The 15,066-nt window shown below is 49.9% G+C and overlaps 2 protein-coding genes across 5 annotated transcripts in view; one reads left to right on the plus strand and one right to left on the minus strand.

Annotated features, from left to right (window-relative positions):
- LOC100679613 (dentin sialophosphoprotein) overlaps nt 1–15,066 on the minus strand; it is a 119,516-nt gene that overhangs the window by 11,945 nt on the left and 92,505 nt on the right. For 2 of the 4 annotated variants that reach the window (XR_512498.4, XM_003427083.5), the window contains exons 6-12: nt 12,268–12,415; nt 10,587–11,038; nt 9,557–10,305; nt 8,224–9,485; nt 7,251–7,589; nt 3,952–4,250; nt 3,560–3,870 (exon numbers count right to left, since the gene is read on the minus strand). Coding sequence is in view for 3 of the 4 variants with exons in the window: in XM_003427083.5 (XP_003427131.2) it covers nt 3,560–3,870; nt 3,952–4,250; nt 7,251–7,589; nt 8,224–9,485; nt 9,557–10,305; nt 10,587–11,038; nt 12,268–12,415 (3,560 nt within the window). In the remaining variant the exon portion in view is untranslated. The remainder of the gene's footprint in view (nt 1–3,559; nt 3,871–3,951; nt 4,251–7,250; nt 7,590–8,223; nt 9,486–9,556; nt 10,306–10,586; nt 11,039–12,267; nt 12,416–15,066) is intronic. The other 2 variants (XM_003427084.5, XM_003427085.5) reach the window with 2 other exon arrangements.
- On the plus strand, nt 13,768–14,657 carry LOC100679693. The gene is made up of 3 exons (XM_003427086.4): nt 13,768–14,206; nt 14,323–14,364; nt 14,480–14,657. The coding sequence occupies exons 1-3, from the start codon at nt 13,867–13,869 to the stop codon at nt 14,539–14,541; spliced, it is 444 nt and encodes a 147-aa protein (XP_003427134.2). The 5' UTR covers nt 13,768–13,866; the 3' UTR covers nt 14,542–14,657.

Genomic DNA, 15,066 nt, shown 5'->3' on the forward strand with positions numbered 1-15,066 from the left:
AATTTATCCACGGTTTGCGATTCTACATCGTGTTTGTACTCGAGAGAAGCTCGAAATTGTAAGGTGCGTGTCTGCGCGCGTGTCACGTGACTTATCGCCGCATGAAAATCTGCCGGACGAGCCCCGGCTATATAATGTCTCCATTTGCACCTGCGGCTTGATAGCCGAGTATTTTTCAGAAAAAAAGCCTCTCATTACCTCGTTTCTCGGCGCGAGGAGCCTCGATTCGCCGGAGTGTGTACTTTAATTAGTTGCTCGTTTGAAATGCAAAGTTATCCGCAGCTGCTATATCGATTCGCGCGGTAAAAGGTCGCTAATACAATCAAAGTCAATACCCGAGCGAACACAGCTTTTCAATATACACACCGCGCGCGCGGCCCTCGGACGATAACGAGAATTGATTTCTACTCCCATTGTATACCGCAAACCGTCGTCGATACCTCCAAAACTCCCTTGTTATCGCAGTCGGCGAATCATCTTCAAAACACCCGGTTATCTCCGCGAGAGAAATTCTTCATCGTTACCAAACTCCGTACGAGCGCATAAAATTTATTTTCGCCTCTCTTGGCGTGTGTCCGTGTGTGTGTGTGTGTATAATACGTATATCGAGCGTGCAGGCGATAAGGCGCGCGCGCGCAGCGCAGTTTACCGGTCGGTCAACCTTTTACATTATCGGCACGTTTGCGCGATGTTGTTCGCTCGTTTCCCAATCGCCTTATGAGTATAATATGTGCTCTCTTTCGAGTCGATCGGAAAAAGAGTGCATGTGTGCTCTTATCCGTGAAAACGAAGCCTCCTTCTCTATAAATAAAACGATTGATAAGGAGCGAGGCGCAACGGAGTCGAGAGACTTGAGAGTTCGCCTGATGCGTCGCGCGCATTGTTCGGGTAGCGCGACAATTTGCGAGTTAAACAACTGCGACGCCGGCGAAGCCGCAACTAAACAATGCCAGAGGACAACGACATTCGTTACTTGCATTGCGCCGGTGAGTCGACGCTAATGCGCGGTAAATCAGCCCTTGTGGCTGGAGACTTTTTCTTAAGAGTAAAGTACGAAACGAGCTTTCGAATACGATATAATCTCAGTGTACCATCGCGCGTCGCGAGAAAAAACTCATCCCTCCTAATCTCGCAGCAAGTCAATGCCCAGCCAGGCGACGATATATGGGTAATCCTCCCGCGCAGCGTCACTGGAAAATCCGCACGAGCCCCACAGAGCAGCGTCAGAAGGCGGCAGCGACTGCTATATACTCTATACCACTACATTCACTGCGGCTGCGGCGAATCGATAGCGGAACCGCCGAGACAGTTCCGCCTCGGAAAGCTTCCGCCCTGACCAACACACCAGCGCCGATGCACCATCGCATTGTCGGGGCTTTTCTTCCTCGGTACAGCTTTTCACATGTGTACAGCCGCAGCTTTTACAAGTTCTCGCGCGTCGACGACTTTCACGATGCATATAACACATACGCGCAGGACGACGGTATTGTGTATGCGCGCGGCGAGGGCTGTAAAGTCGATTCTCTGCGTTTGAGCGGATAATGCGGCTTTATGCCGACGTGTGTTTGCTGTTCGGACTTGTACGCGGCTAATTTACGTAATGGGCACTGGGAGATTTAGCTTTCCTTTGTTTTAGGCACTGTACGCGCGATTGTTTATTGGGAGCTTTTGGAATTAGTCGGGATGTTTGGAAAAAGAAATAGTCGATCGTCGATTAAAGCTATTCTTACATTCAGGAAAATATACTCTCGACTTGTTGTCGATGACCTCAAAAAAGGCCATTCGATAGCGATGTAAACAAGATCTCCCTCTCTCTCGCTCTCTCTCTCGCGAAGATATATATCTATTCCTCGATGCGAAATCGAGTAGTTATTTTTTTCTCATAAGATGCGCCGATGCGAGCTCGCGTCAAAGAGAAATCAATTAGAGCCAGACGTGAATAAGTTGTAAATCGAGTAGCGTGAGTCAGATGATGTGAGCGTGACGTTAAATCTATACGCGATGCATTACGCATTATACGTGTGCGCGAAGGTTTCCAAAGTGTCTGCCAATATTTCGGTGACTCATCGTCCCGATCGCCGAGTCCCTACTGCGGCAAAAACTCTCCGAAATTCGATAATTATGGCTTTACTTTTTCGAGCGACGATTTCCCAAAAATCCGATGACTGTCGCAGCCGACGACGAGAAATACCTCGAGCGTACGCGGAGCGCTTTCTAAAAAGGACGTGCGTATATATACGTCCAGCGGAAGTCGTATCTTTTCGAAATTTTCGCGCCCTCTCCGGATTCAACAGTTGGACGCACGGCGAAATATGTCTCGAGGCGCGAGGGGAAGAGGAACAAATAAGAAACGAAGTCGTCGTCGCGGCGATAGCTATACATCCAGTGATTCATTTGCTAAGCGCCCTTAGCAACGTGTACGACGCTCGAGCGAGCGAGAGCGAGAGGCCTTGTCCTCCCCGTCATCATTCAAGGTCGGTCTCTCTCTCTCTCGCCTTCGTTCGACTATATAGCTATCCGCGGTTAGAAATGCCGGGAGAGGAAGAGAGAGAGAGAGAGAGACACGGTGACCGTTGCCGGCTCGAGCATAGGTGGCGCCAGGTGCCGAGGTGAGCGGCCACACGTGGTGCCGCTGCTAGCCGGAAATCGAACCGAGAGAGCGTCGCCCGTCGATTCGATCGCTGGCTCCATCTGCGGCGAAATGATGGAGTAGGCGGAGAGAGGGACCTTTGGTACCGATGGCCCGAGGTTGGATTTCTACTGTACCGACGGATTTGAGCGCCTTTTTTTGAATTCGAAGCGCATCTTAGCTGCCCTAACGGTCTTATTGCATATTGATTTTCAAAGCTCAAAGCAAATCGATATACTCAATCAAAACGGACACTCAAGTATTAAAAGTAGACTTATATCCTAAAACAGAACATGCGGTGCACCTATGGTAGCACATTTGCAGCTCACGAGTCCTTTTCAGCAGATATAATATATAATCAAGGATAATTTAGTTTTCAAACACACAAACGTCTACGTACCGTATCCTATCATTGACGCAAGCGTCGTCATGAACCGACTGACCTTCTGATCGAATCAACTTACTAACTTGGCACGTGTATATGAGAAAACGATTAGAGTATCACACTAAATATAATATAAAAGTGTTTGAAGCGCATAGCACCTAAGTGACGTAATATTAATAGTATAGTAATAATGATAATATATAGAACTGTTGAATGCATGCTGATAATATCTACCTAAAGGTAGTTTTATGCCACGAAAGGTCACCCAGATGGTCGAGTAGTAGTTAAAGAAGTTTTGATCGATGTTATTAATGTCGAAAGTTATGATTTTGACGACGGTTATTTGCAAGACACGAAAACTCAATGAGCGATAATTTAAAAAAACGAGTTTAGCTCTTTGCTCAAATATAGCAAAAATAACAGGCTCCTCGTCGAGTTTCCGCGTACGATGAACCGTCAGGTTTATGAAAAGATAATAACTGCAGATGTGCGATGATCGCCGGTTAAGAGGATAGTCGTTGTCGCGCAACTTTACCGACGCTTACCTTTCTTGATGAGTAAGCTAGTGACCCTCCTGAGCGCCTCGCGTGTACTGGAGGTGGAGCTGTGCTTACTTTGGCCGAAGTATTTGTTGGGCGTGATGTTGGTCGGCAAGGTCAGGGGCTTCCTCTGCTCGCCGGCTCCTGGCAGCCTCGCGTCGTACGCGCTGTTCAGCCGCTCCAGGTGCTCGATCGAGGCTGGCCGCGGCTGATTGGACTTGCGCGTCGGGTACCAGCCGCGATTCGGTCCGCCCGCAAGCCGCAGCAACTCCGTGCCGATTATCGCCTGCTCCAGGCCTGGATTGTTCCTCCGGTACCTGCGAGCGATCGTTTATCGTCAGTTTGAAAATTCAAGATCCGAAGCGTGCCGTATCACGAGTCGGTAAAGTCGAGCTTACCCAGTGGTGGCGGTGGTGGGCGCGTACCATCCGGGTTGTCTGCGCGGCTGCGTGGGGTTACCTCCGCTCGCGTGCTGTGGCGTCCTCGGGATATCGCTGCCCCGTGCGAAGACCGGCGTCTCCGGCAGCGAGCAGCTGGTCTGCATACCCGAGCCTGTGGCCGTGTTGCCGGCTCCGCCTCCGCTGCCGTTGCCCGTCGACGAACAGGCCTCCGTCGAGGGCGAGTGGCGCTTCGTGAAGGGACGTCGTCGCGACGGCCCTGGCAGATCCGTCGGCAGTGTCCTTCGCTCCACCGGCACCTGAAACAAATTTGTTTTTTTTTAGTTCACGCTTTTCATCGAACGCAGATTTTCTCGGAGATATTTGGATGCAGCAGTAAATTTAATCTCCTCGGTTGATCGTATTCGAGTGAGAGCGGGAGCTATAAAAGCCGATTGGTCTGATTTAGTAGTCGACAATATTTCGCGAATGGCTGTGGCAACGGAAGCCAGCCAGCGATAAAAAGGGGGAATACTGTGTAAGCTCCTCCGCATCTTGAGAAATGCGTCTGCGCGTTCGGGAAAATCCAAGGGCAACTGAATTCGTTATGGAAGCATATACACGTACGAAGAGCGATAGAACTGTGCGCGGGTATAAACGTTCGAAAATTATATTTCCAGTGGTATAGAAAAAAAAAGGAAACAATTCCATTCATCTCTGTTTGCCCCTCGATCTTTTTAATCCTTTTCCTTTTCATATTTCTCGCTCAGCCTCTCTCGCACTTTTCGCTTATTTTCGCCCCTCTTTCCCTTTAATCTCCCTTTTCCCTCTTGCACTTTCTCCGGTTATGTGTATGTATATATACGATATTCGGCCAGTCTCGGCGGTCTGCGGCTTTCAGCAAAATTGCGCGAGCAGTCGCCGCCGGAAAAAAGTGGACGAAGAAGCATATAGCGTGGGCGGGGGTCGAGAGAAAAGCAGGAGTTGGAGAGAATAGGAAGGAAAGCGTCGAGTGTTGAAAGTTACGCCAAAGACCGCAACGCAGAAATTAATTACGAGTAATTATTGCTTGGTAATTCGTTGTTAGAGAGAACCGCAAAGCTCGTGAAACTTTAACTTTTGCGGAACAAGGATTTTTGTTTGTTGCGTGCGATAAGGATACACCTTTTCACTAAACTACTAAAAAGTTTCGCAAAGTTCTGCCAAAGAAAAAAAAACAATGCTCTTCAATGTCACGAGCGACCGATATCACAGTGTGCGTGCAACAACCGCTGAAATCAACGCGGAGGAGAAAGGAAATGCTCCAATACAAAGACGCAGAGCGAGATGAAAAATAAAAAGGAGAAAATGGAAGAGTGTTGACGAAAGTGAAATGAAGGCAGCCAGGGCAAAGCGTCGAGAAAGGAATGGAAATGTAGGGAGAGGAAGACAGCAGACAGCCGAGGTGTATTCAGAGAAAAGGGTGCAACAAGAAAAAGTGTAAACAGCGCTAGGCACGGTTGTACGCGCCCATGTTTCCCGTATTTTCACTCTTCGGTTGAGCGAGCGCGATGCCCTCGGCTTTTCCTCGCGTTGAGCGTCTTTTCTCTTTCCATTTGTTTCCACGTTTTCAATACCGCCGTTACTATGCGATTCTTCCCGTCGACTTTTTGTTTTTTCACAACGCTTGTTCGTTAGTTTTATGATTTAGAGAAAAAATAATACTGTTTCCGAGGTTGTTAACTCGTTAATTAGTGCAGGTATAAAATACATGTTTGGTGATTCAACTATATCTGCTTTTATAAATCCAACTATTGCACGAGAAAAAAGTGATAGAATAGCAAGCCACTGAATGTTTTTTTCTTTCCTGTCTCGGATTTAGTATATTTACCCGCGAAACAAAAGAAACGGGAGCAAGCAGACAGGGACAATTCCTTGATTTCCTGCCTCACTTGACTTCGTGTAACTACTTCCGAGTCTTCGCGCGTGCCTCTGTTTTTCTTTCTTTCTCCTCATTTACGAGATTCATTTAGACCTTTGGCCTTTGCTTATTGGGGTTTTTTCCACTATAGAGACCTTAATTTTGTAAACAATGTGTTTGGTAGTTTAAATAACACTTTATAAATGTATCACGTATATTACAGTATTCAAAAGTCTCCTAATTCCAAATAACTAAAAAAACACCCTAGCTATTACAATACTAAACTATGGAGACTATAAAAGTAAATCGAAGAATTAAGATTCCACCATGGCTTCCTACGCGTCGGAAGTTTTGCTTTAGCTTCTATTTGTTTCTCTCTGGGTTCTCGAAATTGCGTTCAAGTTGTAGTTACTTTTTTTACGTTTAACGAATTCACTTGGAACGTTCGTCTATCCGGCCGTCTGGAATAATTCTTTTTACAGTCTACTACAGCAAATCCGCTTCGCGAAACAGTTTGTTTAGCAAATACTTGTCACGGTTTAAATTTGCACTCAAGTTGCAATAAAGTTCTTCGAGTACAACACAATAAATAAAAATCATCCTTTAAATAAAATTGGCTAATGGCACAGCCGGTACCCGCGTAACCGTGCTTTCTCGGAAAAATTTCGCAGATAGGTGCGGCAAACGCTGGCTATATCTCAGACGACAGACCCGAGTCGGTCTATTTACGAGCGGCGAGCCAACTTACAAATACTCGAGCGAGTCCCCGCATACCTACAACAAACTACGCGCTCGGAAGAAAATGCTCGTATAAGAAAACTCGCGGTGTAATATAAAAGCTCGGGCGGTGCTGCTCCTCAATTCCAGCGGAGAATTTTCCTCGCGCGGCAAGTTTGCGCTTTTTCCCACTTTTTATCATTTCGAGTGCGACCGGTCGTCGGCGGAGGAGCTCGCAAAGTTTTAAAGACCCTGCACGAGCGCGACGGCTATTCGCGCGGAACTCTTTCTTCCGCGCCTCAGACCGGCGGAGCATCTTCGAGAGCACTTTTCTCGCGCGCTCTCGTTCTTCATTTCCTTTCTTTACTTCTGTGCCGCTTGCTTGTTCCTTCTCCCGCACTAAGCTCCTTGACGTATGCTCGGACCAACAAGCGTTTTTAATACTTTCTTCTCTCGTGCGGAGGAAAACTAAATTATCCGCAGCTGCTCGAGAGAAACGTTTAAGCTTGAAAGTTTCAAAGAATCTGCATGTTTCGGATGTATATTTAGCGTATTATACACTATTTATCTTTATAGCTGCAATGGTTATCAATTTCGTTAACTAGTGCAGCATTTATAGAAAATTAAGAATCGTTAGGCGTTTTGCCATAGCTCACGTTTACTGCCACATCCAAACACTTACAAAAAAAGTGGAGTCACTCACCTCTCGTCTGGCATTGGCGATGCCCGCAGCGGTTCTACGTCCGCGCGAGTAGCCCGCATCCATAGACCTCGTGTTGAGCGAGGTGGTCTGGTGATGCTCCTTGGAGGAATCGAGGCTGATGCCTCGATGGGGCGGCACTCGTGGCCTGTAGTCCATCGTGCGATTCGCGTGTCCGGGCACCTTCGGCTTCGTCTCTCTCACCGCCGTCGTTGTGCTGCCGTTGCAACCGCCCGAGCCGCCTACGTCGGAGCTTTCCTCGTCGGCCTCCTCGACTGGCGACGGCGGTAGCGGTGGGAACTCCAACACCTCCACGCTCACCTGTGCATACGGGCCCAGTTTCTTTATAGAGACGAACAGACAAAGCCAACAGATATCGAGTTTAATTTTTAAGTCACAAGTGGTGTTAGATTTATTTTTAGTTTACGCAAAGTAGAGTTGCTGAAGAATGTAAGCACGGCTGAGCCTAACAAGAGAAAAGGCGTGAAGCTTCAAACAGCTACGCATGAAAGATAGAGACAGACAGACAGAAGATACGCCTGCAGTATGGAGCTTTTCCGATGCGTCGCATGATTAACGAGCCTCTCATAGCCTCTCCACGAGTACGTAGTCTGCGAATATCGACGAGCTCTCACGGTACTCTATCGCGTAACGAGACTACATTTCTGCCTCTATCCCTTTCATTCAGGTTCGCATATAGATACGTTTGCCGTTAAGCACTACGACTAATAACTGATATCTATAGGGAAATTCTAATGGAGCTGATTCCGTTTTGGCGTATACGATAAGGGTATTTCCATCCTTGCAGAATCGTTATTAGCAATCAAGGGCGAAATGCAGTACAAGGTTTACGTCATTACTGCACGAGATGTTTTCAGTCAATATTTTACTGCACAAAACTCTGAAGATCGAATCAAGTGAACAGCGTGCGTACATTCAACATCTCCACGACACTTAACAGCAAAGCACTCAGTACCTGAAAGTCTGGATTCTTGGAGTCCTCGAGTATAGCATCGATCACGTTCTCGATTTGTTTCGTGTCGTTCTTGTGATTCTCAAGGTCTCCAACCCTTGTTCTCCTCCCGGACGAGTATATGTCCCCTCCGTTCAACCTCCTACGCTCAAAGTCGAGCTCGCTCGGTTTGGAAGCCCCATCCGTTAGGTCGGTAGCGTGCGGCGGTGGCGCGGGTGGCGGCGGCTGAGCCTTTCTGGCGTGCGGCTGCCTACTGTCGTAGGCGCTGACGTCGAGGAGCCTCCGCTCGCAGCTGTCGTTCTCGAAGCTATTCCTCTTGGAGCCGGCGAGCTTGCAGTCGCCGTTGCTGCGCCAGCGTTGTCGGCCACTGCCCGTATCCGCGAACTCAGCCACACAGCTGTTCTTCACGCTCTCGATCTCCTTGATCGCGTCGCTGACCTTCTCGAGCTGGCGGCGGTTCTCGTTCAGCGCCTTCTTCACTATCTGGTCTTCAATCAGCAGATTCACAGGGATCTTGGACTCGAGTCGCGAGTGGTGATCGCTGTTTGCGGACCGACGCACTGGCACTTCGTCGACGATCAGGTGCACGGCACGAGACACGTCCAGACTTTTGGACGTGGTTATGGTTATGCCGTTGCACTCCTTCGTTCGTTCGGCGAAGCTCGTGATCTTCATCGACCCCGAGTCATTGTCCTCGGGCTGCTGCTCTGGCTCCTGCTCTTCCTTCTCCTGCTGTTGCTGCTGTTGCTGCTGCTGAGGCTGCTGAGGTTGCAAGTTCTCCGGGCCATTGGACTTCTCCTCTTCGATGGGTAGAGGCTCGGGCTCGCGGTGGGCGGATCTGCGCTTCTCCCTGCGCTCGCAGGACGATGTCCTAGAGGGGACGTGCACGAGGTCCGGCTGAGAGACCGTCTGCGAGTTGGCGAACTCACTGGGCGGCTCGTTGATGCCCTCCAGCTTGCTGTTTTCCTTGAGGAGGCTCTTGATGTTGTCGAATGTGTTGGAGAAGCGGCGCATCTCTGTCAGCCTGCTGTCCTCCGTCTCGTCGTCGAGGCTCTTAGTAGGGCTCTTGGGTAGGAGCTTGCGCTCCTTCTTGCGGCCACGACGAATGACGTAGGTGCCGCTCTTGCTGAGATCCTGGAGACGCAGCTGATCCAAGTCGTTCGTCGAGGAGTCCGAGTACGGCGAGATCAGGTCGTCGTCGGTCGTGGAGACCCGCGGGTCCTGCCAGTCGTCGAAATCTCGGAGCTTCGAGGCTGAGCCGACACCTGGTGATAAAAAAGGCCACCTTTAGCATCGGTAAAGTCGAAAAAAGAGAAAAAACGCTCGAAATACTCACTAGAAACGTCGCTGCTCTTCCGTCTCCTCCTTCCGACGACCTTGGTACTGCCGGGCACGTAGAGCGGATCGTCGTCGAGCGAGACTTCCCAAGCGATGCTGTGCCTCTTGCTGAGCGCGGGCGGCGGGGGCAGAAGCTCCTCGAGCGAGTCATCCGAGAAGTGCTCCTCCTCCGACTGCGTCCTGAAGTCGGTGGAGTTCCTCGTGGAGAAGTCCGAGTTTCTCGTAGAGAATATCTCGGAGTATCTCTCCTCGGAGCAGCGGTCCGAGGTCTGGGCGGAGAAGCGCTCGCTCGAGTCGGCGTGCGGCAGGCTGAACGAGACAAAGTCGAGGTTGCGGATGGAGAAGGGCTCGGAGGTCGGCACGCTCACGTGGTCGTTCGAGCTGGCGCTGGCCACGGCTATCGAGAAGTCCGAGTGGAAGCGCTCGTTCGACGTGGAGTTGGCGCGCGAGAAGTCTGAGCTGTCGCAGTTGGCCCGCATGGAGAAGCGCTCGACGCTGACCGACGAGGAGCGGGGCATCGAGCCGCGGGACTCGGCCTCGCTGGCGGCGCGCGAGAAACGGCCCTCGCTCGAGTCTGAGTTGTTGCGTCGGCGACGGGCCGAGCCGGCGCCGTTGCTCGTGGTGCTGCCGGCGGTGCCGCTGCCGTTGTTCAGGAGCCGACTGCCGCCGCAGGTGCTGTGGCTGCCCGAGGCTGCGCTGCGCGAGTGGTGCGGGTGGTGGTTGTTCATCAGCAGGCGGTCCTCCACGCTGTTGGATCAATGAATTTTCGAGTTGTTAAATCTTCGCGCAACAAGTAGTGCGGCGCGGGAATAGTCGGCCGCGTGCTCGTTAAATACAGCATGTAACGAGAGCATTATTAAACAGCCGCGTTGCGCTAATAATAATGGGAGCGTAAAGCCGATACGCGCGCGGTGTATCTGCTTAAACTATTACATCGAGCGCTTCGTTATTTCGAGGATTAGCTTGCCGATCCCATTAGCTAAGCTCGTTCGCATCGGGCCGAGCTTAATCGTCGAAGAGGTACGTACCTGCTGGACTTGCAGATCTCGGTCTGCCTAGGCGGCCTGCGCGAGTGCAGGTGGTGGTGCAGGTGATGGTGGTTGTTGTGCGCCGAGGCAGCCCTCTCCTTCTCGGGGCTGGGGTGATTCGACTCGTCCTCGTCCTCGTCCTCGTCGTCCTCTTCGCCGTCCTCGTCGGCGTCGTCAGCCTCCTCGTCGTCGACCTCGTCCTCCTCGTCGAGGCCATCCTCGGACGACTGTCGCAGCTCCTCGAGGCCGTCCTCCGAGGACTGGCGGCGCTTGTTGTTGCTCTCCGGCGTCGGGGCGCTTCGCGCCGTTGTCCAGTTGAACGACACCTTGCCGTCGTAAGGCAGACTGGCGAACTTGCTCGGCGGACTCGGCGGATCCGCCAGGAGGAAGGGCTCCACTGCGTGGTTGCCGCCGTTCTCCCAGCCGTAGGGCCGCTGATGCCTCGTCTTCGGCTGAAATTAATACGGTTTCGTTAGAGTTCTCGTTAAAAACTTGTTTTTCTAAATATCGTATCGCACCGCTTTTTTGAAGCTAGTAAATTCGAGAATATGGCATTTACTGCCGGCAAATAAAAGCAGATTCGCCGGGTAAACAGAAGCCAATAAAAACAAAAGCTCAAATCCGTTTCCAATGACGATCCATCAAGCGTCTGTATACAGTATACATCCCATAAAGCTCGGAGCAAACTCGAGGCGCGCGCAAAATCAGAGGTGCTCTCTCTCTCTCTTCAAGCCCGTCGCTGCGTCGCCCGTCTTTGCAACAAAAAGATCGCTTTCCCAGCAACTACGCGCGCTATGCTGTCGCTGCAGCTGCTGTTTTCTCCGCGCGCGGAAGGAACGAGGAAAAGCTCTCAGGAATAGAGCATAGCCGGCATCGATTCGATGAGCGATCTTTTAGTGGCTTTTAGCGAGGACCTCTAAGCTAATAACGCGCGCCCGCGAGGGAGCTTAAAGCTCGTTCTCTCTGCGCAAACTTTCGCAAGCTCTCGCGTTCGAGCTACTTTGCGAACGTCCGCGGCATTATTATTGTTATCTGCGTTGGACTCTTGAGAGATGGAGGCTGGCGGGAAGTGGAAGGTTGTAGTCAGGTTGGTCTTTTAATGAAGCGTTTGTATGTAGGGGAAGAGTGTGCGTTATTGTTTGTTTCTACAGCAGAGCCGAATGTGTTTGATATTGCGTTTAGTAGGCTGAGAGGGTAAACACGATAATTGCTCGTCGCATGTTGTTCTCTTGAATGGATCGCATTGTTGAATCTACGACACGTGTGTATACTCGGGCTTGATTGAAAAACTTGCCCACGTTGATGAATAAACAAAGAAAGCCTCGCGCCTACGTACAGCCGCAAAGTTACACAGCATTACAACGACCTTACACACCAACCGTGCGAAGCATTGTACTTCGCAACCGCCAGAAAGTACAAGTGCATCCGGATCGATAGTGCTTGATACGAAGTTGAATAAGTCGGTAGTTGTAACGGTGCGGCTTGCACCTCGGCCGCGAGGGGCAGGTCGATGGTTAAACGAGGTTAACCCTCCAACAAGAAGTGCGGCTCGCCTACACTCGCGGACTACATTACACTCGAGCTGCGCCACAGAGCTCTGGCTGAAGGAAAATTCGACCCGCGCACTTATGCACAGACACACACCCACACAGGCGTACAAACAAGGAGATGAGAAACTCACGAGGGTAGTTTGCGTGGTGACGGCCTGTCCTGGACGTTTCGGGTCGTCCATCGCGGCCATCCACTGCTGTTTGTTGCCTCCTCGGTTGCGTCCCTGTTGCTGCTGCTGCTTCTGACCACTTCTCTTCGACGAGTTTCCTGGGGAAACCCTGGAAAACAAAGAAGACAACGGGATGAGCGTTAATAATTTAACGGGTCAGCAAGACCGAGTCGGTTCGCTGGATCGACTGATCGCTTTGTAGTATGCTCTTTGTGCGGGACGAAGAGTTTTTGCTCGTAAACTCGTGGGTGGATTTTGATGGTCGGTTTTCGATTTTATTGACGGCTATTACCACTAAACATCCAGAAAATGACTATACTATAATTGAGACATGCGAAACACCTGTTACAATCGCGATCGATCCCACGCATCACGCATTTATATAATATTCGCAGTCGAGCTTGCAGACACAAGCCGTCGGCGCCTTGTATACACGCCGGTTTCGCGGCGGCGGCGGCGGCGGCGGCGGCGTCGTTTTATGAATTTCCCAACGGAGCTGCGAACGTGTCCGCTTCCAGATGACTGAACGCGATTGGATTGGCAATTATGATCGAAGCAGGAGGAGGCTGACAGGCGCGCGCGTGCCTTGATGCTGCAGACGGACGGTTTTATATGCTTGATTCGTCGAAATGCCATTACGCCGCCGACGGATGATTTATATCGTCGGCGCTTGCTTTTTCCATTAGAGCCCCCGCGATTTCGCGAGCCCTGAGGCATCGCGCCCTGCATTTTCAATATTTTCCTCGCGAATCATTATATTCGATCGCACGCGCGCGTTTGGAAGAGCTTTCGCGGTGCGCGACTTCAATTAAGCGGATTGGAGCTTCCGCGCATTTAATTATCCCGTCGCGCTTAGCATATATCCCCGGGAATCGTCAAACCTGCATTTCTCTTACGGCGTCGAAAGAGATCCTCGGAAAACTCAGGCAAAGTATAAGAGGGAGCCGGGCTGAAAATCTTGTCGAGCGGGAAATGGGATTGAGAAGTGTGCGCCCGATTGCGAATAAATCCTTCGTCGTTATCGGCACCTCCAGACGATTGATTTACCTCTCGCGCGCCTTTTCTCTCACTCTCATTCCGTCTGTTTCCGCATTGCAGGCCGCGCCTTGGGGCTTGTATATAGGGAGGCTAAAGTTTGATTGTTCGCAATCAGCGGTGACTAGCTATGCGCGTTTAGACTGTGTCGATAGTGGCCCTAAATTGGGTGTAGCGCGCGATCTTCCTCTTCTTCTTGCAAATTACTTTTAGAGAGATGGAGAGGGGAGGATTCGATTTAACGAATAAGCTTCGAGGCTGTGCGACGCTTGATAAAAGTGTATACTGCGAGGACCAAGGCCTTTTTGAGTTCGTTTCGGAGATGGATAAAAACAAAGCTATCGAGTGTTTATTTTGAGACTCTAGGTTGTATTTTCAAGAAAACTTAATAATGCGCGCGACCTTGTAGATAAAGTTATAGAATAGAAGAAAAAAAGTATCTAGGAAACAGTATAAATTTTCAAAGAAAAGCGCTAAAATTCAGACCTTGCAATTAATGCATGTGGGATCACGTACGCGATACGTATGGTTTTTGTTCTGTTTCGTATAAATTCGCGCTCCCGCAGAAGACAGCACACAGTACATCTCGATACCTGCTGTTTATTCCAGTTACAGTCGCTGTTCCGTATTACCACGATCGACATGAAGTTCGCGGCGGTTTGTCTGATTTTCGTCATTTTCGTAACGCTCCGCGAAACTGCGGCCCAGTCGCAAAAGTCTTTCTGGTCACGATTGTTCGATCTGGGTCCAGAGGAAGAATCACTTTTGTTGGACAGGGCTCGCACGGTACTGGCACGAGTTGTACTGGAGATTCCTCAGTCTGGCTTGGAGCTGCCAAGAAGAATTAATCAAACGACGCCAACCCGTATGTTAAAGACTAAAGATAAATATAACTACAAACGACTTAACGATTTTATTCTTTAAAATAGGTTCGTACAATTATCCTTGGTTAAAATGTTTTTTGAATTTTTGTGTTTATAGCTGATCGTCATACGGAGCTTTTACCAGAAAATTCCCTCTCTGGTTAGTATAAGTAAGATTTATTGATCAATAATATAGAGTCTTTATTAAACTGTTTTAATGAATAGCGTTGCACGGTAACGTCAATTTATTTTTTAAATATTTAATATTGTTCTAGCTCAAACAACTAGCACATACTCCGAACTGTCAGACGAATCAGATATTTTAAGCGGACGTTAAAATAACCATGAAGCTCAGAACACTCCAATCGCGTTATTTCATAAACAGCAAACAAGACAACGATATCTTGTAGCAATCCAATGAATCTTCACAATAAATCGACAAAAAACTCAAAATCGCACGTCTCTTCTAAATGTCTTCATCCTCCCACTAGCCAAATAAATCACCACGAATCGAGGCACTTGCTAAGCCAGAAAACACTCGCAATCGAGCTACTCTGCCGCGCACATTTTCCCGAACAGACGCGACAGATTGAGGCACGAGCTACTCGCCAAAGTTCTTTGAGAGAGCGAGAGCCGCTGCTTCGTCCCCTCCGGATTCCCTATAATGAAACCCTTTCGCATCACCGTCGCGGCGACCTAAAGAGGGTCCGATTTCCGCCGGGACCGAATCGAGGAAAAAGTCTCCGAATCTCTCGACGCCCTTTGTTTCTTTCCCTTTATCGGACTCGATTCTCTCCTCTCCCGAGCGACCGAGAGAAAAACAACGTCTCTTATTTGTTGAGTCGACTCAGTGCAGGGGAGA

The sequence above is a fragment of the Nasonia vitripennis genome, chromosome 2 (assembly GCF_009193385.2).
Source record: "Nasonia vitripennis strain AsymCx chromosome 2, Nvit_psr_1.1, whole genome shotgun sequence".
NCBI classification, from domain to species: Eukaryota; Metazoa; Arthropoda; class Insecta; order Hymenoptera; family Pteromalidae; genus Nasonia; species Nasonia vitripennis.

What these genes read in the sequence shown, in the direction of transcription:
- LOC100679693 (XM_003427086.4), top strand. Translation starts at nt 13,867, where the DNA reads ATGGTTTTTGTTCTGTTTCGTATAAATTCGCGCTCCCGCAGAAGACAG. An exon ending in TAATCAAACGACGCCAACCC is followed by an intron (nt 14,207 to 14,322) that starts GTATGTTAAAGA and finishes TTGTGTTTATAG; the next exon opens with CTGATCGTCATACGGAGCTT. An exon ending in ACCAGAAAATTCCCTCTCTG is followed by an intron (nt 14,365 to 14,479) that starts GTTAGTATAAGT and finishes ATATTGTTCTAG; the next exon opens with CTCAAACAACTAGCACATAC.